General features: G+C 45.3%; 4 protein-coding genes and 1 long non-coding RNA gene across 6 annotated transcripts; 1 reads left to right on the top strand and 4 right to left on the bottom strand.

Annotated features, from left to right (window-relative positions):
• Nucleotides 1-475: 475 nt before the first annotated feature.
• LOC127331493 (uncharacterized) lies at nt 476-2755 on the bottom strand. Of its 2 annotated transcripts, XR_011751444.1 has the most exons (5): nt 2503-2755; nt 1719-2385; nt 1246-1604; nt 815-1023; nt 476-524 (listed from the first exon to the last, which is right to left on the bottom strand). It is a non-coding gene; the product is annotated as an uncharacterized lncRNA (long non-coding RNA). The 2 variants fall into 2 exon arrangements; XR_007869787.2 differs by having other exon boundaries at nt 483-1023; nt 1246-1331.
• Nucleotides 2756-5604: 2849 nt separating this feature from the next.
• On the top strand, nt 5605-9468 carry LOC127331492 (serine/threonine-protein kinase AtPK2/AtPK19). Its single transcript, XM_051357672.2, has 7 exons — nt 5605-5764; nt 6758-7666; nt 7751-7833; nt 7917-8037; nt 8123-8296; nt 8399-8503; nt 8961-9468. The coding sequence occupies exons 2-7, from the start codon at nt 7007-7009 to the stop codon at nt 9273-9275; spliced, it is 1458 nt and encodes a 485-aa protein (XP_051213632.1). The 5' UTR covers nt 5605-5764; nt 6758-7006; the 3' UTR covers nt 9276-9468.
• Nucleotides 9469-10062: 594 nt separating this feature from the next.
• On the bottom strand, nt 10063-13390 carry LOC127331491 (probable glucuronosyltransferase Os03g0107900). The gene is made up of 8 exons (XM_051357671.2): nt 12984-13390; nt 12564-12710; nt 12386-12450; nt 12196-12265; nt 11381-11599; nt 10853-10996; nt 10634-10769; nt 10063-10552 (listed from the first exon to the last, which is right to left on the bottom strand). Exons 1-8 carry the CDS (start codon nt 13383-13385, stop codon nt 10323-10325), a joined length of 1413 nt encoding a protein of 470 aa, XP_051213631.1. The 5' UTR covers nt 13386-13390; the 3' UTR covers nt 10063-10322.
• A 1526-nt stretch (nt 13391-14916) lies between these two features.
• Nucleotides 14917-16733, bottom strand: LOC127329804 (eukaryotic translation initiation factor 2 subunit beta). The gene is made up of 6 exons (XM_051356239.2): nt 16591-16733; nt 16099-16167; nt 15837-15982; nt 15608-15750; nt 15375-15460; nt 14917-15217 (listed from the first exon to the last, which is right to left on the bottom strand). The coding sequence occupies exons 1-6, from the start codon at nt 16633-16635 to the stop codon at nt 15146-15148; spliced, it is 561 nt and encodes a 186-aa protein (XP_051212199.1). The 5' UTR covers nt 16636-16733; the 3' UTR covers nt 14917-15145.
• Nucleotides 16734-17025: 292 nt separating this feature from the next.
• On the bottom strand, nt 17026-21900 carry LOC127331490 (probable inactive receptor kinase At5g58300). The gene is made up of 3 exons (XM_051357670.2): nt 21655-21900; nt 18245-19590; nt 17026-17863 (listed from the first exon to the last, which is right to left on the bottom strand). The coding sequence occupies exons 2-3, from the start codon at nt 19524-19526 to the stop codon at nt 17232-17234; spliced, it is 1914 nt and encodes a 637-aa protein (XP_051213630.1). The 5' UTR covers nt 19527-19590; nt 21655-21900; the 3' UTR covers nt 17026-17231.
• Nucleotides 21901-23349: the final 1449 nt, after the last annotated feature.

Here is a 23349-nt window from a genome sequence, read left to right as displayed (position 1 = left end):
ATTCGAACACGGAAAAGAGATAATTTAATCATTAGAGGCAAATACTGAAAACATGTTGATCTTGTAGGATTCTATTTCTCTGCTGAAAATATTTATGGAGTACAATAAGTATAGTGTGTCATACTGACATCAAAGTCCACCCCCTCTGTAATTTCGCACCATTTAAATGTCAAGTTAGTTGTAAAATTTTATCTAATAACAATCTTAAACCCTTGAGCCACAATAAAAGGTATGTCTGACTAAAAGCATAAGGATGTTAGTGCAGTTTTTCTGAAAAGAGAATGTAATAAAATATATTAATGCCTCTGTATGCAATCCTACCGCAAAATGGTACGAAAAAATAGAGACAGTAAATATGAAGCAACTCCTACATAATATTCTACTTGCTTTCTCTTGTAAAGTAGACCATGAAACTAATATTCTACCCACCTACACATTAAGCAACTCTCACCTAATATTATGACTGCTACCCAGTTGCTTCAGACCCACTCCACGAACTGCTCCTTTCAGAGTAAACAGTCAAGCTGGATGCAAGAAGGAACACACAAAAATGAAAGAAAAGCACCGCAAGCAAGGGGCAAGGAATCAATAACAAAGCGTATTGAATAAATAGTTTGCCCACAATTCATGATAACATGAAAGCACCGCAACTGAAGATTAAACAAGATGCTGATATTTTGTAAAATACAGAACCCAACAATTGCCAACACCTTGTGGCCCACTAAAATCATCACCATATATATGCATATATTGAACTGAAGAAAATTTAGTGGATGGAGTAGAGTAACAGCTGAAGTGGCGAACCGCTGCTAACCTTGCTCGGGTTGTGGAGGTCACGGAGCCTCAACATCATCTGTGCGCACAACCTGGATACGTCTGATGTGTGGACCTCCGCCGCCCCCTAGCCGCATCACGCAACCCCTCACGAACAGCGGGAATCCCCATGCCTTTTTGCTTGTCAATGCGCCATCTCATCAAGCTCGTCGATGCACCGTCGCGATCGCCATCGCCGATCTTGAGGATCTATTATGACAGCAAAACCAGCATGTATATTAACACTGGAAAATTACTGAAGAAGGGATATCCGCTATTTTTTAGAAGAATAAAAGTGCAACAGAACAATTGATACAAAGGTATAGTCAAGCATACCCCAAACCCCACCTTCTTATGTGCCTATCTTGGCGTAATTGTCCATTTCATTGTGGACCCCTTGACAAAATTACGGTGAAGAGAGCTCTAGCTTACTTAATTTGTGGATGGTGCCTGAATAACCTCCAGCGCCATCTGAGCGTCAACATGCTGCAGCTCACTACCCTGAAGTAGGACAACCTCTGAACATTTTGAAGTCGGGTAATTAGGCCAACACATAAAACGAGAACCATTAAATGGGTTTAGAAGCGTTGGTTAAAAAATGTGGGTAAAATTTACAATAAGGGTTAAATGGTAGTCTAAAATATATATTAAGACCTGCAGTTAAAAGAAAGTGTCAAACCTTAATTTAGGTTATAGCTGGCAAGAAAATATCTAGGTGTGTGAGTGATAGGGAGGTAGTACCATGAACACTGACAAATATGCATATTATCACATATGCCAAAAGTGGCCAACTGTACAACAAAAGGAATTTGCTAGCTTGAGTAGATCATAAGCAACTGAAAGCAAGTATATATGCTATAAACAAGATCCAACAAGGATGAATAAGCAACTGAAAGCAACTTTACCTTCAGGAAACTGTGTGAGTGTATCAGTCACCACAACACCATTATTCGCGGTCTGTGCATTATACAAATCGATATGCTCAACCTCACCGTTACAAACACCCAGCACAACCATTAGAATCCTGCACAAGTGATGAATTATTAGAAAGAAACACGCATATAGAGCAGAATCCATAGTAGAATTGATGAACTCAGCCTTCCTATTCTCAGCACACCGCAAAACCGAGAACAAATATGCAAGGTCGCGACAGTGAACCTTCTGACTGGAACATGGAGTTGTCCCGATGATGAAGATCCTTTGTGAGATCTGCTATACCAGAGGAGACTGGTCCACATCCAAGAAGAAAGTGAGCAGCTTGACCTTCAGCACCAATAGGTGGAAATTAATCTTCTCAAATTCATAAATAAGGAATAGTAAGGACACACAAACTGAGATATATTATCAAAATAACTGGCTGCAATTTTCGCTGAGTAAAGTACAAAAACATATCTACATGATGATTTCTTTAGAAATGCAATATTGTATTCCTCTTTCCAATACTTGTATAAATAAACTTTAAACATCAGTACAAAGCACTATATATAAATTTGCAGCACTCATGAATCCGTGTGCTAAGACAATCTCTCGCTGTTTATCTCCTTACGCTTTCCCAACCAGATCTGCTGCTAGCTGCAAGGAGAAATAACTTTAAGGTTGCAATCCATGGTCTAAACTGAAATCGATTTACTACATGCAAATAATCAAGAACACACCAGACATTAGAGCATGGGAAGAAACACAACATACCATCGCAGATGCAGGCGTCGGATTTGAGGGCCATGGCCAGCGTGGCCAACAGCAGAGAGGAGGAGGAGAGGGAAACGTGGGGGATGGGCAAGCTGGAGACCAGAGCTCGATCCCGCCGCCGCTGCAGCCCTCCATCCGCCAGATCTCGAGCACCGGCAGCCATCGCGCATCCCCGCGCCGGCCGAAGAACCGCCATCCATGGATCTCATGGAGTCACGCAGACCGCGCCATCTCATGTGTGCCCCGATCCGTGGAGGACAGAAAGAAGGAAGAGGAGGACCTTACTCGTAGAGGAGTCTGCTGGCGCCGAATCCGTGCTCCTCCACCTCCGTCCCAGCGCCGCCCCTTGCTGCTCCTCCAACTCCGGCGCAGGGTAGATTGAGGGTGAGAGGCGCGACGGCGGCTGCTCGGAATCGCACAGGAGGCGCCACGGCGGCGGAGCAACACGCCGGAGCTGCGTAGGTCGAGGAGGAGAGGCGGGACGGTGGGACGGCAGCTGCTCGGGGTGGCGGAGGAGGAGGCGCGGTGGAGGCTCGGGGTCGATCCTGAGAGGAAGCGGGGATTGGGGGAGGCTCGGGATTGGAGTGAGGAGGAGCCTTTTGGTTGGCTAGGGTTTTCACCGTTTTTGATTTTCTGAGCGACGCGAGCACGGACTCTGGTTGTCTCAAACAAACGGCCCCACGCATGCACGGGTCCAGCCGTCATGCACTCAGAACAAGCAGCGGACGGTAGGAAAAAGATTACAACATCCAACGGTTGAGGTGAAAAGCGGGTTGGAAAATTTACTGTGCACGTGAAACGGACGAACCAGATTGTTTTGCCCCTCTCAGACCCCCTGGATGGCTGGATAGTCTTGCAACCTTTATAGGAGAAATTGTTAGTACTTACTTTAGTATTAGTTTGCGAGTACTTTAAAGTACTCACGGCTGTGTCCCTGGCTATTCAAATGGCCAGACTATGAAGCAGAACCGGCACGGGCACGGGCACGGGCGCGGGGCTGGCTCGGGCTCCCATTTTGCAACGGTCACCTGGGTAAGCTGTGGGTCCGGCGCACTTAATGTGGACATGTTGTGGGTCCCACGATGATCTGGATAAGTGAAGACGTGTCCACTGCGGGGCACCAACATCGGCCCCACTTGTCAGCACCAACCAACGTCAACTAAACGGGATTCCTTCCGTCCGAGCTCCTTCTGCGGGTTTCAGACAAGGTCTTGAGGAAAACTGAGAAAAAACTAAGGGGTTGGGGAAAACTGAGCACAACTAAAAAGCCAGGGGCACGAAAATAGAAATCCCTTTTAGTATTTGCTTGTGAGTTCGATTTGTTGTTATGCTACGTGTTAGTTCTAAGGTATGAGCGGTAATGTCACCGCTTCGAATAAGTGGTATCTGGAACATAGGACCTTATACAACCAAACACTCGTAATTTTCATGTTCCTACCCAGATTCTATCTCAGTTGCCAACCAAACAATGTGCAAAAACGAGCTGAAAAATATTGTTAGCAACCAAACAATCTACCATTCCGAGATGTGAACTTGATCGAGCAACCAATCATGTCCCGAAGAAACGGTGATTGTTGCCAACCTAACAACGAACCAAATCTTCTCCAGAAAACATTATCAGCAACCAAACATAGTATACAACCTCGACTAAACTCGTTTTTCTCATGCAGTATCGAGCGAGCCAAAAATTGAAACATGCAAAATTCGATGGGAACATCTCCAATTTAAGAGCATCTCCAACACACGCTCTAAAAGCCCCGTGCGGTAAAAAAAAACGCCAGTTTGCGCGCGGGCGCCCGCGCGAAGCTTCAGCGGACGCGGAAAAAAGATGCGTGCGCTAAAAACTTTGCCGCATCCGCGCGTTTGCGCTATTCCGCGCGGGAAAGTTGCCGCATGGGCTGCCGCGCGCGCTATAAACGCGACACGCGCGAACGCGCCAACCATCTGAACATTCCACGCGCCGCTCCGCTTCTCTCTCCCCACCGCTCTCCCTCCCGCCGACGATCCGCCTCCGTCTCCGGCAAGATGCCTTCGCGCCGCCGCTCCACCTCCGGCTACCGCGGCGTACGGTGTAGCCGAGCAGCCGCTTCGACGCGTAGATCCGCTCCGGGACGTTCGACACGGCGCACGAGGCGGCGCGGGCGTACGACGTCGTCGCCTGGCGCCTCGTCCGCTCCCGCCGGACGATGAATTTTCATGACGTCTGGACGTGGGAGCAGGCGGAGCAGCTGGCGCCGCCGTTGCCGGTCATCACGCGCGAGGAGCAGCGCCGCCAACGGGAGCTCGAGCAGCGCCTCCTCATCGCCGAGCACGACGAGGCCCTCCGCCTCGAGTGGGCGCGCCAATTCCCCGAAGACGTCGTCGCCACGGAAGCCTTCTACGCGCAGAAGGAGGCGGCGAAGGCGGCGGCGAAGGCGAAGAAGAAGGCAAGCCGCGAGAAGCGCCGGGCGGAGTCCGCGGCGAGGAAGGCGGCGAGGGCCGAGAAGGCGGCGAGGAAGGAGGAGGAGAAGAAAAACGGCGCAGGGCCGTCCACCATTGTCCTCTCCTCCTCCTTCTCCTCCTTCTTCGGGTGGACTTCGACGCCGGTGCCGGAGACGACTCCGAGCAGCCACTCCTCCGACTATGACTGGGATTCGGAGTAGGATAGACTAGTTTTAAATAAAATGTATTTCGTATCGTCGAACTTCTAATATATTTCGCAGTTTCAATTAAATTTTCCTTTTTTATTTGATTCTGTTTGATTTAATTTAAAATGAAAACGGTCGAAGTAGCCGTTCGCGCCGCGCCACGCCGCGCGCTGCATAATGGCATGCCCGGTGGATGAACACTTTTTCCGCCCGAGCACACGCCGCAAAATGGCGCTTCCAGCGGGCAGCTTTCCCGTAAACGCGCGGTATCTGTTTACAACGCCGTGCAACCTAGCGCGCCGATTTTTGCAGCGTCTGTTTGTTGGAGATGCTCTAAAGCCAACGGAGATGCTTTCCCCATTGTGTGTGCGCAATCTAATTCGTGCGAAATACTGTGGGACCCGCGTGGCGGCGCGGCTAATCTAGGCCATAACCAGTCACTGCATGTGGGCCTTCCCCAGCCCGGATAGTTAGTTGGACGCGGCGGCTGCCCCGTCCAACCTCTGCCTTTCCCCAGACCGCCCACTTCGCTTCACCAACCGCGCCCCTCGCTTTCGCCGCCGCGCGCGGAGCGGAGCTCGCCGGCGCGTCGCCGGTGCCTCTCGCTCCTCGGAGCGACCCGCGAATTGCAGAAGGTGAATTCCCCATCCCCACTCCATGTGTTGATCTCGCATCTTATCTGAAACTCTACGCTCGCGGAGAACGATAGAGCACAGAGCAGATTAGTCCCGCGCTTCGGTTCCTCGATCTGGGTTCGTCTGCTCGATCGGTGCACTATTTCGTGCCCCGGTGCAGATCTTACGCTTTCCGGGGCGGATTGCTGCCCTGCAACGATTTCGATGTAGTAGCGTCTGTTTTAGTCTTTCTGTGTTTGTGGGGTGGAATTCGATCTGACTGGGTACCCATTGCTAATCAATTCTCTATTCAGCAAAACAGTGTCGATCGATCTTTAGGCTGATTCGAGGTGTTCAAGAATGTAGCGTACCTAGGATGATACGAGTGTAGAATCTGAAAGTACAATTCTGGACTAACTAAAGGCACAGGTGACAGGGTCTTGATTTTAGAAAGCACGTGTGCCTTTGCTGTAAGAATCTGGAAGTAATATCCAAGATGCTAGAAGTTTCAGGTTCCTTGTGCTAGAATTTTAGTACGCTGTGCACGTTGTTCAGAATGTTGGAAGCCTTGAAGGCATTCAAGATGCTCGAATTGCTGATGATGCAGCGTTGCACCTTAGATATTTGTGTGCAATGAAGCTTCGGAGTTACCTGTTGGCTGCTTTTGCTTGTTGATTCTGTGTTTGGAGCTTCAGATGTGTACGGTCAGAAGTGCTGATGGTCGGAGATGTGAACTGAGATTGTCCCATTAGAATTTCTGCATCCTGCATGGCATGCATGTTTCTGGTGTCAGAGAAGGTTGAATTCCTAGCAAGATAAATGTTCTTAGAACATACCAAAATAACCATTAGTGCCATTCTTATAGCCCACTATAGAAGATATTGTTATTAAACTGTGATCGTTTGCATAGGGTATCCTGTCTAATATACTTTTCCTGAATCTTTTGCTCTCCTTTTTATACCTCTTGCAGTATGAAATGAGACTAACAATTTGTCTGTTCTCTGTCCATTTCAGATTTCTGCTTCATGAGTCTACAAAGAACATTGGCATCAAGCAAGTCGTATACAGCAGGGGACAGGAATATCGTTTTTGTCTGCGAGATACTTGGGAATTCCTAGCGGAAGCTTTAACTTGCTCAAGGCCTTCGTTCACAGCAGTGGATCAATTTACATCCTTCAGAGTGCAATGTAGCAAATGTCCTTAGTTTCCACTTTCCGTAAGTTCGAGACTTGCCCTGGAGCTGCCACCCTAGGCTGCTTATAGATGGTTTCTTCTCAGACATCCTCTCTGACAGTAAAGCCCGCACAAGGACCCAAGCTCTTCACTACAAGGATACTTCTCCCGATGGATCCACCGCGTGCTGTCTCATCTGAAAATGATGAGTTTGATTTCTCTGATGTTTTTGGGTCCAGTCCTGTCCAGACGTCAGCAGAGCTATGTGATTTTGGTCCAGACAGCCCTGCAGCTCCGGTTGAGTCCAATGAGGAGGTTTATAATGATCCTGCTGTCATCATCAAGCGGTCACATTCTCTTGTTGGCCCATCATCACTTGTTAGCTGCTCTTTGGGACTTAGCAAGCTCACTCTAAACAAAGCAGATGGATCATCAGAACTTGTAGACTACACTACAGAAGAAAATGATATGAACGTAGAGCAGTTCAGTGATGAGGAAATTGGTAATGCTGTGACAGAGGATGAAGGTGTTGGGCTTGATGACTTTGAAATCTTGAAGCTTGTAGGCCAAGGGGCATTTGGCAAAGTCTTTCAGGTGAGAAAGAAGGGCACTTCAGAGATATATGCCATGAAAGTTATGAGGAAGGACAAGATACTGGAGAAAAACCATTCTGAGTACATGAAAGCTGAGAGAGACATACTGACAAAAATTGACCATCCTTTTGTTGTGCAGCTGAGGTACTCGTTTCAGGTAGGCCGTTTGTGTTGATATTGTCATCTGCATAGTGATGTTCCAATCTTGGTACAAAGATTCAAAGGTGTTTTTCCTGTGCAGACCAAATATAGACTTTACCTTGTCCTGGACTTCATAAATGGGGGGCATCTCTTCTTCCAGCTGTACAAGCAAGGGTTATTTAGGTGCTGTTCCACTTCCTGTTAGCAATATTGTTTGCCAAAAGATAACACGACATGCCTTTAAACTAAAGCCTTTGATATAACAGGGAGGAACTTGCACGAATCTATACGGCTGAAATTATATCTGCTGTAGCCCACCTCCATGATAATGGGATTATGCATAGAGATCTCAAGCCCGAGAATATCCTATTGGATCCTGAAGGCCATGTAAGAATTCTTTATTGCAACGAACAATCTCATTTTATCTCATCTTCAGTTGTCTGACATCCTTTTGCTTTTGCTGCTGTTCTAGGCCATGCTAACTGACTTCGGCCTTGCGAAAGAATTCCGTGAGAATACCAGATCAAACTCGATGTGTGGTACTCTCGAGTATATGGCCCCAGAAATTATTCTTAGTCAGGGGCATGATAAGGCCGCAGATTGGTGGAGTGTAGGAATCCTCCTGTTTGAAATGCTGACAGGGAAGGTGAGTTGCATATTTGCACGGAATGGCAAGCTTATTATCAGAGAGGTCTTGCATGCAGATATGTGATGGCTTATAGTTCCTACTCTTTGCAACACATTGCAGCCCCCATTTGTTGGTAACAGAGAGAAAGTTCAGCAGAAGATAGTGAAGGAGAAATTGAAGCTTCCTTCATTTTTGACTAGTGAAGCTCACTCACTCCTCAAAGGAGTAAGTTCTCAAACTTGTTTGCTCTCATTATTAATGGAAATTACTATGAAGTGCTTATACTACCATGTAACAACAGCAAGAGAACACTCTGAAGTGACTACCATTTGCAAGTTAATGGAAATGCTATATCACAAGAACGGATATAACTAAATGCACTATGAAGTGCAAACTGGATAAGATTTTAGTCTTTGTGTGTTGTTTTCATCTTAAAATCACTAGACGTGCTATCAAGTACAAGCTGGCTTTCCAAAAGTACAAGCTGAGTTGATCTAAAAAAAAAGTACAAGCTGACTAAGATTTTAGTTTCTGTGTCATTTTTATCTGAAAAAAAAATCCCAATCCCCTGTACATGTATAGATCTTCCAAGAAAACAGTATGAGAACAAACTGACCACTTAAGACTTTAGTTTTTGGGCGTCATTTTTTTCTAAGAAATCTTAACCCTTGGTGCATTTCAGTTGCTCCACAAAGAAGCTGGCAAGCGGCTGGGATCTGGACCTGGCGGCAGCGACGAGATAAAGAAGCACAAGTGGTTCAAGCCAATCAACTGGAGAAAGCTGGATGCTCGGGAGATCCAGCCGAGCTTTCGGCCAGACGTGGCCGGCCTGACATGCATTGCTAACTTCGACGTGTGCTGGACGAACACATCCGTGCTGGACTCCCCTGCAGCCACCCCTGTCACAGCCGGCGGAGGGCAAGGCAACTTTGCAGGGTTCACCTACGTCAGGCCTGCGCCGTTCCTCCAGGATCTGAAACCCTCCTCCTCTAGGTAGCTGCAAGGCTAACTGAAGCCCTCCTTCTCTGGTAGGGCATACCTCTGGCGTCGTAATTTTGATCTCGTCCGTTTGTTCACTGTGATCTACGACCTATATGATACTAGTATATACCAATTCTTTGGCGTCTTGTTGTACATCAAACTTGGTTGTGGTAATGAAAGCAGGGAGCAATAGCATCTGCCTTAGTTAATACTTGCAAAATCAGTTTGTTTGAAACTCATCTACATTCACATGGCCCAAAAGGAAAAGGAAAGCGCATGGCCACAGCATGGCACACTGCAAAACTGGTTGTCACAATGGATGGCAAATTCTTCTCTTCGTACACCATGCGTGAGCTCTCTAGATAGGCGATCCAGAGTTTTGACCAGTGTTCTTTGGGAGTTTTGACCAGTGTTCTTCGGGGCATGAATGTCGAAACTTGATTGGAGCAATGTACCACGAGGACCCATAAAGATAGGACTCATTCCATTGCAACCAAAAGTTTGGATTATGAAAAAGGAAACAATAGCAACAAAGAGAACATTTCATCTCAAACATGGTTACAGTAAAACGTTGGAAACACCATCAGGTTTCTTTACTCGATCAGTAAACCATTGCAACTCAACATATAGATGAAGGCCAAACTGAACTTCCTTTAGTTTCTGCTTATTCCATTTGTCATCCTAGCTTAGTGCTTCATATTCCCCGTCAAATAAGGCAGCACTTCATATTTTTCTTATATATAACTCTATTTTATATTTTAAAAATGCATCGTGTTGCACACAATGGTGATACTTTGGGCGAGTAAAATGAACTTTCCTTACAAAAAAGTTACAACTTTGTCGACAAAACAATACAACTGTTTACTCAACCAGTACCCACCCACAATTCTCAAAAAAGAATACGTGCCAAGTGGCATCCATCCTCGAGATGATAACTAAATAACTAACAAATTAAATTTACTCACCCACCTCCCTCAGACATCTACCATGTATCAGGTTGTCTAATATACTTAGAACAGGCCGAAAAAATTGGCCTTTCAATCCAATATATACAAGTACAATGTCATGGTAATGGAACAGGTGTTCTCCACTGGTGGAACTCCACCAAATCTCTGTTCATAATCGACATGTTGTGAAGCCAGAAGGTTTGTGCAGACTGATGGAATCGCCTAACCTTCCTTTGCAGCTCCCACATGATAGCGGTCATCGCGGAGCAGGGCTCTGTGTCTGGGCCATACACCCACATGCATCTCATCTCACGACCACGAGCAATCATCTCTTCGACTCTTTCCTCTGCGTGAATATTCCATAACTTCGATGCTCATTGGAACAAGGCTAAACAATGACTAGGGAGGAGAGAAAATGGGAGTGTACCTGGTATTGATTCAAGGTACTGGAAAAGTTCAGGACCGATCTTGGACGATGGCCATTTTATTGATATCTCGGTGTAGTCGATCACATTCTGGAAAGGGAGCTCAACTTCATCTGATAAAAGCACCGGCACACATTCCTGTCGTCAAAATTGTGACCAGCTGACTCAGATACTAGGTGTGGGTATGCACTCAAACTCTTCTTTTGGGAGGAAGAGCTCACCACAAAGAAAGACTCATAGAAGCGAAGTGTCCACGAGGACTCCCCACGGGGAGCTAGGCAGAACTTTGCGTTCCCCAGATGTTTGAAGTAATCAAGCCTTCCCAATTTGTCAGGCCCAGACAGTTTCAGTTGTGGAGACTCAAGCTGTTCATAAAATAAACACACATCCAGTCTGGATAAAATATGTATAAGCCTTGTTAAACAGAAAGGAAACTAAACATAGTACATCAAACAGTATTATTTTGTATGCACATCTAACCAGGCATATATATGTATAAAACTGCAGCTAGAACCCTAGAATATTAACTTGTATGTGTTGCAATGTAAGTGATTAATTTTCTGACATAGAACATGATGGACTAGCAATAAGAATGCACGCCGGGGTTCTAAACTATTATATGGCAGTTCCTTAGTGAAACTGAATCATATAGTTGAGAGCATTACCATAATAAATTTTGATTTAACACAAAAAGGCATACAATTTAATACCATGTTAAACTGTATTTGGATAACAAAAGGTAGACAAACCTTGTCAGGATACTGTTTTGCAAGTTCTATCAGTTTAAGGCGGCCAACTTTTCCCTGTGCACGACCAAGGAAGTTTGCTAAATACTTCCTTCTCGTTAACGGAATGGGTTGGACAGCACGAGCACCAGGCTTCACCATAGAATCATCCACATTTCCAGGTATAATAATGTCTTTCCATGTATTAAATGCACTTATACCTCGCTTGTCAGTACGGTCACCCTATAAACAGAATGCAAGTTGCTATGTAAGAAGATGCACCAATGAACAGAAAACAAGTCGTTATGTAAGAAGATGCCAGAAGTAACTTGCAAGTTGATTTATGTAGAAAACAATACTGCAGCACTAAGGAACAGTCAATTCCTACAGTATCTTTTCAAAGAAGCCGCAGGTATCTCATGAAATGCATTAAATCAGACCAGCACACATAACTGCCACTATTCGTGTTAGGATTTGGGAAAACATCGATGTGATTATATTGAGCACACATATCGATATAACACTAGTGTACACCAGATGGCATAGCAAAGAACAAATGCAACATTTTCCCCATGATTGCACCACACATATTTTTTGTGCCATGATTGTACCACACGTATATACTCATCTGCAATACAGATTGCATTTAATACTTGAAAAAAGAGATAACATTGCATGAACTCGTGTGCCATTGTTTTGAATCAGGGGCCTTATTATTATAAACATGAAACAGCAAAGACAGTACTGGAAGCAACTTCTAACACTTGGATAAGTTATACTAGAAGCAATAAAAAAATAACAAGGTGAAATATGAGGAGCAACGCAAGTGGCTATCGTACCTCTGGAGTGAGGATGATGGATCGATTGAGAAACGTTGCCCACGAGCGAAACAGGTGAGCTCCAGCACCACTACATTCTCCACAAAACAACAGTTCTCACATAGTGTACAAGAAGAGATTTCTTCAAATCAAAAGACAGCCCTGACTATCTGTGTGATTTTGGGTGTTCAGAGAGTGAAGTAGGTGGTACCTCGGGAAGACAAAAATGTGGTCACGTCCGCCAGATCTACGGAAATATGGCATCTGACTCAGAACCTGCAGGGAGTGAAAAATAGCACAGTTAAGAAGAAAACTTGTTGATGTGTTAGACTTAAACACACATGAGTGAAGTGAAGTGAAGTGATTATTTTGGGGTGGGGGAGTTATACCTTGACATATGTTTGATTGATTTCCTTATCAGTGAGAGCTCCGGTCATGCGAACACATTTAACATAACTGGGAACAAAGAAGAGATGCGCCTCGTCCTTGTCCAATGTCCTAAACCTTGATTTGAGAAGAAGCTGGTGGATCTTTACCTATCATCATCGTTGAAGGGAGAAAATGGAAATGATTGGCGTGAGGGTTGTGGCATCAGTAACAATTGGTTTACACATTGTAGTAGTGAATCATCATTGGCAACTAAGAATGCTAGGTTTGCAGCAGATTATTAGAATAACAGTTGAGGAAGACATTCGGCGTTACAGTAAGCAGCAACAGTTAGGCTTATTGTTTGCAGCGCAAGGGTTGGCATGAGTTGAGAGTGAGGGGATGGGAGATCCACTGATCCGGTATGGAGCGTCAGTGCGTACCTGTGTTCCCCATTGGCCCTTGAGGCATGTAGCGGCGGAGACGGTGTTGTCGCGTCCCCGGAGCAGCGCGCGCAGGCCGTCGATCTCGTCCTCGTTGTAGACGTAGATGCGGAGGTGGTCGTGGTGGGGAGCTAGGTCGGGCCATGGGCCCTGCGTGGCGGAGCGGGAGGTGGGGAAGGGTGGAGGAGGGGCTGAGAGGAGGCGGGTGAGGAGGAAGGTGACCGCGACGAGGAGGAGAGCGCCCGCCTGATGGGCCCGCGTGCAGTGAGGGTGGTGCGGGCCGCGCATGGTCGGCGGCGACGGCGCGGCGGCGGTAGGACTCGCCGGCGGCAGCGTGGCGCAGCGAACAGGGGAATAGATGCAGTGGAGTAAAGTGTGTAAGCCTGTAAGGTGGGCCTGCATGCGCACGAAAGACAGGAAGAGGATTGCATTTGAAGCCCGTTGAAACTAGAGGGTGGGCCTTGATTGATCATCCATTCAATCTAGTAGACCAGAGGCGTGAGCAAAAGCGACTTACTACTACCAGTAGCTAGAGATGTAAATGGTACAGATAATTTTCGCTCTCTATATTAAAAAATTCCGCTTCATATTCGCATCTGCATCCGTTTTTGAGGATATGGTATGCTTTTTTAGTAATCTGACGGATATGGCTGTAGATGTGGATATTGGTCGAGCAGATATCCGGAGGATACGGTAGCGGATATGGTATCGATAATATACGGATTATCAGAAACTTTTTGTGGATTACCGATGTCCTCAAAGAGGATAATCTGATAAAATTTGTCCAACCCAAAATACCTAGACAACGGAGTTAGTCTATGGGTCTAACTATGCATGTTGTGTCGATATGAAAGTTGGTTTGTTGTATAAATAAGTGTGCAACTTTGGATATAGTCTAGTGTAACACTTTTTATTTACTTTTTTTCATAAAAGAATCTTATTTCTCATTGTATGTGTGTATTTTTATTGAACATCCGCTTCCTATCCGAGTCCGCTCCGCAAGCCGATATAATCCGCATTCGAATCAGTATCCGATCCGATCATTATCCGCGCTGATCCGAATCCGTTAAAAAAATATGGTAAAGGATATATGGAAACAGCAATATCCGATCTGTTTACACCCCTACCAGTACCACCTAGTGCCCAAATCTCAAAAAAAAAAAAAAAAAAACTATAGTGGCCTCTTCCATTCATGTGCAGCCTTGTGGAGTTCGCAGTCTTCTGGAGCTCGGGCTACAGGTAGCCCACTTATTCAAATTTCTAAAATTCAAACTTAAGGTTCTAAAAATATCTACAAACAATCCTATATATAGTGAACAGTGCAAAATTCAGAACTTCTAAAATTTGTCAGATTTGTTATGTTTGCTGAGCCTAGAATACTAGGTAATTAGTATTGAAAATTTGCACGCTTATGGTATACATTGTTCACTACATCCATGTATTTTTGGGATTTTTTTGAAATTCTGAAATCAAGTTTAACATTTTAAAAATATCAGGCTACTTGTAGCCCGTGCTTTCAAGAGAACTGTTGGTACGTCGATTATAAATGTCACTCCTAATTAATCATTGCCAAATATACATTGTTCTGTTCCATCCAACTTCATACGCCAACTCATCAATTGATATAACCTGTTGATTTGCGAAGGCGATCTTAATTGTAACTTCCTCTGGCCTGATTAATATAATTTACAAGGGTCTGCATAAATATTCTCTTACGAGTGTATTTTGTTTAGAAATACAACTTTCCCTAAGTTTAATAAAAAATAGGATCCATAAGTCACTACAATTGCATATGTATATGCTACATTATAACTTACAATTTTAGGACAAGTTCCAAGAAAATATAACCATTTCATAAAAAAGGGAGACGTGAGTGGATTAGAAAGACATGGATGGATTATAGTAGGTAGTACTGTATTCGGCTTACTGACACTGAAAAAATATAGTACTAGTAGGAAAAGGTGTGATTTCATTGGATGTTTGCACCACAAGCATATGGCAAATTGGAAATATATCACATTCACATGACCCGAAAAGAAAAAGGAAAACACATGGCCACACAAGGGCACAGTACAAAACTGATTGCTACAATGGATGGTAAACTCTGATCGTCTTGCGCCAGGCCCTCCACATAGACGATCTGGAATGTTGAGCAAGGCTCTTCAAGTCCTTACACGAGTGACCCGCGCGATAAATCCAGCCCTGATTGGAGCCACGGACCTCGAGGACCCACACTACACAGAAAAATGTCGAACTCATTTAAAGTTGCAACCAAGCAGTTTGGATGATGGAAAGAAACAATAGTAATAAAAGAGTAAATTTCAATTTTGAAGTAGATTTTCTTTACTCATAGGCTACAAACATGGGTGGAAGAAAACTGCATCGTCTTACCTGCTCGCAGCGAAGGAAGAGGAGACGATTTTCCCTGGACAGAGTGGTATCAGTGCCTTTGCATCCATTGCAAATCACATACTCATCTGAAAAAGTTTACATAATGCAATTTGTTATAAAGGCAACCCATTAGAAAATCTAATGTTATTAACTTATAGGCACAAAATCACTAAATTAAATTACCACCATAGGGTAAGATCAACTATAATGCAATAGTTTTTTATATTACTTACAGATATATCTTCTTAGGAGAGATTCTAAGTTTCTCGGCGAAAATCTTCCTTTCACTACCAATCTCTGCTGCCCATCAAGTGATCCACTTGCTGCCAGTTCAGAAAGCAAGAAGTCCATCACATGTTTTGGCTGCCTACGCATCCTGGAGATATACGATTCACAGTTTGTAGTTCGTAATAAACACAATCAATTAGCAAAGTGCATTATACAAGCAATGAAGAAACGCACTTTCGACAGGAGTCCATGAAATTCACGAATACTGTCTTCTTTGTGCCCTCCCTAAGAAGAGTAGGATAGGTCATAACTGTCATGTGCGTCCTCCCGGCAAGACCTGGATTGTTTTCGCCAAGAAGGCTGTACAATCTGCCCAGTAGCTGAAAGAAAGAAGACGCAAGATCAGATTTAACACCACACACGAAGCCCAAAGCGAAAGAAGACTCCGCGCTTTGCATGGGTTAAACAAACAAATGATGGACAACTATTTAAGCACCTGTTCATAGTCTTCGTCATTGTCCTCTCCTTCAAGCACAATGCTTTCCCCTTGCTCCTCCTCTACAACCTGATCATCACAGAAAAATTGGGCTCAGTCAACTTTTGGATGACACTTTTTGTGAGGAAATCAACTGGTTCTAAAATATGTTCAAGACATAGAGCTATGAAACAAACTACAAATTAAGTTCCCTTCCAATAAGAAGCTGCCCACCACAACTTTTGGCCATACATCAACGATCTCTAACAGTCTGATTAATTCTGTACCGCCTTCACAACACAGAACAGCATCGACCATGCTGTTTGAAACTAGTCAAAACCTGGCATTCATCCAAAAGCCGTGCCCTGATACTAAAATCAAGCTATCTTTCGTATTGCTTCAGAACTTGAATTCGAAACCAAACGCTACATCTACAAATCCCTCCTTCTACGAATCTATCTGAAATCTAAGGAGAGAGATGTCTATGGATCGATCGATCAGAACGTAGCTCACCTCGGGGTCCTCCTCCCTCCAGCTCGCCATGGCCGCGCTTGCCATCACCTCCTCCTCGGTCGGTCTGTGCGATGCGACCAATAAAGCAGATCCAAGGTTTACGTTCCGCACGATTATGGTGCGACAAAGCAGATCCAAGGGTTACGTTCCGCGCGATTATGGTGAGACGACAGGGAGGGCGCTGCTGCATATGTAAGCTTTTTGCAGGGAACGTGTCGGAAACGATCTGTGGTCTGCAGGTAACGTAGGCCGGGGCCAAGTCGGACGCTTCGGATCCTCTGCTCCGTACGTGTACCAAAACATTTCAGGTTCGACCGAGAGTCCGTTCCCACCGCGCCGTCTCCGGCCATAATCCAGGTATGGATGACGCCTGGCCGAAGAGAGCCATGAAAGAATTCCAGTACTCGGCAGCAGGTACCACGAGAATTTGGCATCATCAACAATTATAGCAATTCAATTCAATCTCCCAGTGGAAAACTCTACATTTGCCAAGATACACACAGTCTCGATGCAAATTGTTCTGACTAATTAGGTTGCACCTGATGTCAGCCATGCTGGCATATATGAACTCAAATCATAAATCAGCTAACAAATCAAATCATCCGCAACCAACCGGAAGGAGAACAGCAGATTAGAGACAACTACACCGACGTCGTGTTGGACTCCCTGAACTTCTCGTCGTAGGAGTCGCGGCTCTCCGAAGCGGAGTGCCGGAGCCCCTCGATCATCCTGATCACCTCCTCCATCGCCGGGCGCCGCTCCGGCGGCCCCGACGTGCACGCCATCGCGATCTGGAGCATCTGGACCAGCTCCTCCTCGATGTTCTGGTGCTTTATCAGCTCGACGTCGAACACCTCGGCCGTCCACTCCTCCCGGACAACGGAGTGCACCCACCTTGGGAGGTCGACGACATCCTCGTTCCCCTGCGACTGGAGCGGCGCCTTTCCCGTGAGCATCTCCATGAGGAGGACGCCGAAGCAGTAGACGTCGGACTTCTGCGTGCTCTTCCGGTTCTCGATGGTCTCCGGAGCACGGTAGCCGACCACGACACGGGACGCGTTGACGGGGGAGCTCATCAGAGAACTCAGGCAGTAGTCTGAAATGTAGGGATTATGATCCTGGTCGACGAGGACATTGGTTGACTTGATATTGCCGTGGGTCAGCTTAGCGCCACCTTCTGCATGGATGTGTGCAATGCCATATGCTGTGCCAAGTATGATCTTCACCCTGGAATTCCAATCTAATGGCGTCTTCTCGGCCGCACCTCTAACACCTGTTGATCAGCAATTCAGTAAGCGATACTGTCAATTCAACAGTTAGATACATAAAGCTTGTCTAACACAAGGTATGTTTCTTAGCATGAGAATGTTGAGCTATAGAAAAAGAAAGATCAATGAAGCTTCAACTCAAGCAAGTGGAATATGCAGGCATGTATATAGGTTGTATTTTCTGGCTCTATGCAAAATAACATATCTTGTAAATGCCCAAAATTTTAGGTGCTATAACTATCTAACACAGCATGGATATAGTCGGTTCTATAGTTCAAAAGCTTAGTTATTTTAGAACTTCAACAATGTTGGTCTCTTAATATGTTCCCTGACCAGCCATTGCACAGTTAACATCTACAAGGGACATGTAGCAGTGAAAAACATACCATGCAGCATGCCAGAAAAGCTGCCGGTGTCAATGTAATCGTACACGACAAGCTTTTCGTCCTTTGAATAATAGTAAGCACGAAGCGGGACTAGGTTTGCATGTTTGCCCAACCTCCCAACGAGCTCCATCTGCTGCTCAAACTCCCTTTTCCCTGACACGACATCTTTTAGCCTTTTGACAACCACAACAGTCCCATCCTCGAGTATAGCTTTGTAGGCAGTCCCATAACTCCCCTTGCCAAGGACTTCTGCAGAAGCTCTTAGTAGATCCTCCAAGTCAAAGTTATAGGTGCAACCGTCCAGGAAAACCAACTTATTCTTGTCAGCGGTTTGGACACCGCTACTGAATTGTGGTTTCGGCTTCTCACTCCTCACACCAGCTCCCTTATCCTTGTACTCGACACCACTCTCTTTCTTGCCCTTCCTCTTTGAAAGGCACACAATCAACACAACCACACCTAGCATCAGTACTGCAAATGCCCCAACAGCAACTGCAACTATAAACCCTATGCCCAGTTTCCTGTCGTGATGCGCAGACGTTGGTGTTGAAGGCAGTTCTGATGAGGGTGTTGGTGGAAGTGGAAATGAGCAATTATCTAGGGGCAGCCCACATAATTCAGGATTTCCCAAGAATGAACTATTCGGGAATATTTGGAGCGACTGAGGAATTGGGCCTTTCAGTTCATTGTTGCTCAGATTTAACAGTCTCAGACTTGGAAGCTTCAGATCAGGGATGGGTCCGGAGAGAGAATTTTCTTGTAAATTTAGGAGAAATAACTGAGTAAGGTTTTGTATGTTTGCAGGAATTTTCCCAGTGAAGGAATTGTAGGAGAGGTCCACTACACTTAGGTTAGGACTGAATGAAGAAGGCAGATCTCCTGAAAGTTTATTGTGCTGAAGGTATATGGAACGTAATTTAGTAAGTGAGGCCACATCAGATGGAAGGCTTCCAGACAAAAGGTTAGACCGCAGGCTCAGAACTTGGAGAGAGTCGAGCTTTCCAAGAGTGTTTGGAGGGATTGCTCCGATGAGACCGGCACCTGGTACCCTCAGCTCAAATATGTGTGACTGATCTCCTGAGCATTTAACGCCATGCCATGAACACACTGGTGTATTTTGACCCCAGTTAAGCTTGTTGCCGCGATAGACTGCAGAGGCAAAGTCAAGAAGGGCTTGCTGCTCGGAGGCCAAGTCCGCTACTGCAAGGGGGTTGAATAAAGATAGTAACAGATGTAGTGAAAGCAGAACATGGAAAGGGCTTATGATTCTGAGACGATCCATCTGATGATTCCTCAATCTGGGGGACTAAATCAGCAGCACCTTCATTTGTTTGTACCAATCCAACCTGATCAAACAAAAGTGGACATTAAGTGACAATAACTAGCATATCAGCATTAAAGCTATAAAATCTAACTGCAAATAGGGACAGTATTTCATCAGAAGAAAACTAACACAAATTGACAATCATTGCACATATGTCTGTGAGGTTCCCAAAAGGGAACACTGATGCACTATTATGTGAATCACGCATGACTGTGCCAACACAGCAAGTCAGCACAACCAGCTTTCTTTCCAGCAAGCAATTCCGCAACAAGCCAGGGCACTTCAAAAAGATGAAATCCCCATCATTGTCTACAGATTTTATCATTCCAAATTACTGTAACTGTTTCAGGAGGTGAACTGCAGACCGCACGCAGGATATTATCATTTTACTGAACTTCCTGTTCACTGAAAGCATAGTTCTCTAGTGACAATGTAAGAATACACAAGTAATTGAGCATCAAAACAAGTCAAAGGGCAGATATTCCACCTTCAAGGAATGGCGCCCTTTAAAGTGTAAAAGACAGGAATACATGGCCTAAAAACTGTGGGCAGAAAGCATTAAAGGGAGGGAAGGAAAAAAGAAAAGTGGCAAGATACGGTCAGCGTATAAAAGCCAAAAGCACCAACAGAGTAGGGAGAAAGAGAATATCAGGAACAAAGCTGCACCCATCATAGTTCCCACAAAGATGAGCACATCACATCATGTATTTCGCTACTGTCACTACTTGCTTAGACAAAAGGCTGAAGCTCCGGCACAGAGCTCTCATACATTGTTATGCAATAGTGCCGACAAAACTGATGCAACTACCTGATGAAACCTCGTGTAGAAAGTTTACATACACTTAGTACCTAATATGGTGCAGCTTTAGCGTTTTGCGGAAGGTTTTCTCGGGATGCGCCAATGGAAGACATCTAAGATAGTGATCACTAAGGAAAGCTGCTTCATCAGGCAGAGAAGCCAGTAAACAAAGGTTGACACATTTAAAAGGAAAAAACCACAAGAAACTCAGAAGGTTATGTAGCCTAATGGAGACGGGAGAAAAACTGCTGCACATGGCAATGTGCGCGCCGATTCACCGTAGTATTGTTTACTAACTACAAGATCTGGAGCAGTACGCAATTGCTTAACCCCCACTTAAAGACAGCCCGAGAAGAACCAATTTCATAATCAGGGCCAGCAAATGAATAATGGTCAGTGCTCCAAAGTCCAAGTCCAAGCTAGCTCAGCACCTATAGTTCACACATATCCAAGTTCCAGCCCAGCTCATGTGAAAATTGTATTTTACTCATTGAGTCAGTTCTAAGCTAGAACACGCTACAAGAAATTAGTAGCATCTTTAGGGGACTACTGGCTGGTGGCTGCTGCTAGATCCAGCATACAGCAGGACCAGGAACTGGAGCTCAGAGATCCAACCTTTACCAGTCCAAGCAGCACTGAAGCAAGAAAGTGTGAAGTTAAGTTAAGTCAAACACTGCATTTATTTGTGCGCTTGGTACCAAACCACGGGAATGCTTCTAAATCCGTAAAAGCATCTGAATGGCGGAGTGCAGTGTAAACGACAGGAACTAGAATTGTACAGCAATGGAATGTGCAAAGAACCAAACTTTTTTTTCTCCTGGAAACAAGTACTATGACTCACTGAATCGAAATGAAGAAATAAAGACGACTTGGTTATGTTAATAGTTTTTCTACAACAGGTAATAATTCAGTTCTATTGATTAGCATCACAGACCAGCTGCAGCTCGAAATTTAAGGGCATGATCCAAAAACGGCCGTTTTCTGAATAAATTATTGGTAGAAACTGAACCAAGTAAACGCCGGTGGGGTTGGACAAATGGACGGCAATACGGAGTGCTCCAGAACAGGCACCGAATAAAATCCATTTCGCCTAAACCAATTAACAGTTGAGCGCATCAGGCCCTGTAATTTTCGACAAAATACGGACAAGAACCGGGGGCAAGAAATAGCAGTAGCCCATGACGGCGCAACCTAGAACAAGAATCGTTCACGAACAGCCAGCACCCAACAATATCAAGACGGAATTCGAACGGCCGTGAATGCGGGGCCGCCGGAGGGGTTACGTACCTCGGCGGCGGCGGCGGCGGCGGCCGGCGGAGCCCCGGGAAATGCGCGCGAGCAGTTGGCCGACTACGCCCGACTCGGCGCGCGCGCGCGTGGCAGCTCGTCGACTCGCCCTTGTGGGTGGCCGCTCCGGCTCCAGAGACGCCGGGCACGAGAAGAAGGTCAGAGAGAGACGACGGCGACTGCGGAGGGGAGGGGAGGAGGGAGAGCGGAGTGCAGTTAAGGGGAGGAATGAAACGGAAGGAGGATTGGGACCCACCACTGTACTGTGGCTTGCTTACCGGTCACTGCTGCTCCAGTCCGTTTTCTCCTGCTTTTTCGGCGGGTATTAATGAACTGTAGATCGATGAGGTGAAGCGGCACAGTCAAAATAGTAGTCACTCGCAGCCAAACGGTCGAAAGAAATAACGAGTTTGGTTTGCATAGTTCGGATGAGTAAACCGTGAAGGGGAGGTGATGCTCTATCATCATGCATACAGCGATAGAGGTACTTGTATCATTCGAAAGATTCTCAAAGAATTCATGGCTCCAGACTATATAGGTACATGAGATGTAAGAATACATGCAACACAAATTGTGATACAATGTACCATATAGAAAAAGGTAGGAGTAAACCAAATATAGGTACATTGAAGAAGAGGTATTCTGTTGTCGGAAAGCGATATTTGGGAACGTATGTGCGTCATCTTTTTTGGGTGGGAAAATCATCGAGATTTTGCTCCTCGGTTATAGGGCTACCATCGCCTAACACAAGTTGTTAGATACAATTTGGAGTGCGGTGTAACCAACAAGCGGTGTGACCATCGACATTTTCCAAGTTAGCTAAATAGTGTGCAATCCTATTTTATTTCCATACAATCTTCATGACGCCGATTTCTGGAAGACTCCTTAAATGATTTGGCGCATCAAAATAGGTGAACATAATGAGACATGTACCGTACTAGATTCTTCGTTCTAGGTTAAAATTGTGGCTAGTCTGTCCGGATGATCAAAGGCTCTATTGACTATTACTCAAGCGTGCCACTTTGGTAACACGGATCAATTCAGCAACTCATGTCCTTCCCCATATAAACTCGAGATAGATGATCTATCGATATCCTTACTCGTTATGGTGTTAACAATGTGTAAGCAATCATACTCCAAAACGTCTGAGGTGCATCGTAGATTAATCAGGTGCTTTAGACCCTCTAGGATGGCTAAGACCTCTGCCTCGTCCGCACTTGGGCAATGGGGGAATGAATTTCCATTCAGAGAAAATAGTTCGTCCGAGGTGATCTCGCACAATTCCAATTCTTTCCTTCGTGCTCGCGGAGCCCCATCCAACGTCAACATTCACTTTGATCGTTCCTTCTGCCGATGCTACCCAACGGGGGAGATTCGATGGGCCCTTGGAACTATTAGCTCGTTAAGGCCAAAAAAAAGGTTGCTTTCCCTTGGCAGTCAGGGTATCAATGTTTGCATCAGTCGACGACTCCCAATAGCTATTCATATATATGGTGTCGATGCAGATATAGAGGCCTCCCCATCAGCGTGAACCACTTTGTTTCGATGATGCCATGTCTGCCACAACAGGAAAATGACTTTTGCCCGCGAGATCGCCGGTATATGTTACTTATAAGCCGAATAACCCATTCATATCCCATGTTGCCAAACACATTTGTATCTCATACTTGAGTTCATATGAACTTATTGTACTCC

Source organism: Lolium perenne, chromosome 2 (assembly GCF_019359855.2).
Source record: "Lolium perenne isolate Kyuss_39 chromosome 2, Kyuss_2.0, whole genome shotgun sequence".
NCBI classification, from domain to species: Eukaryota; Viridiplantae; Streptophyta; class Magnoliopsida; order Poales; family Poaceae; genus Lolium; species Lolium perenne.
This window is presented reverse-complemented; position numbering and strand designations above follow the sequence as displayed.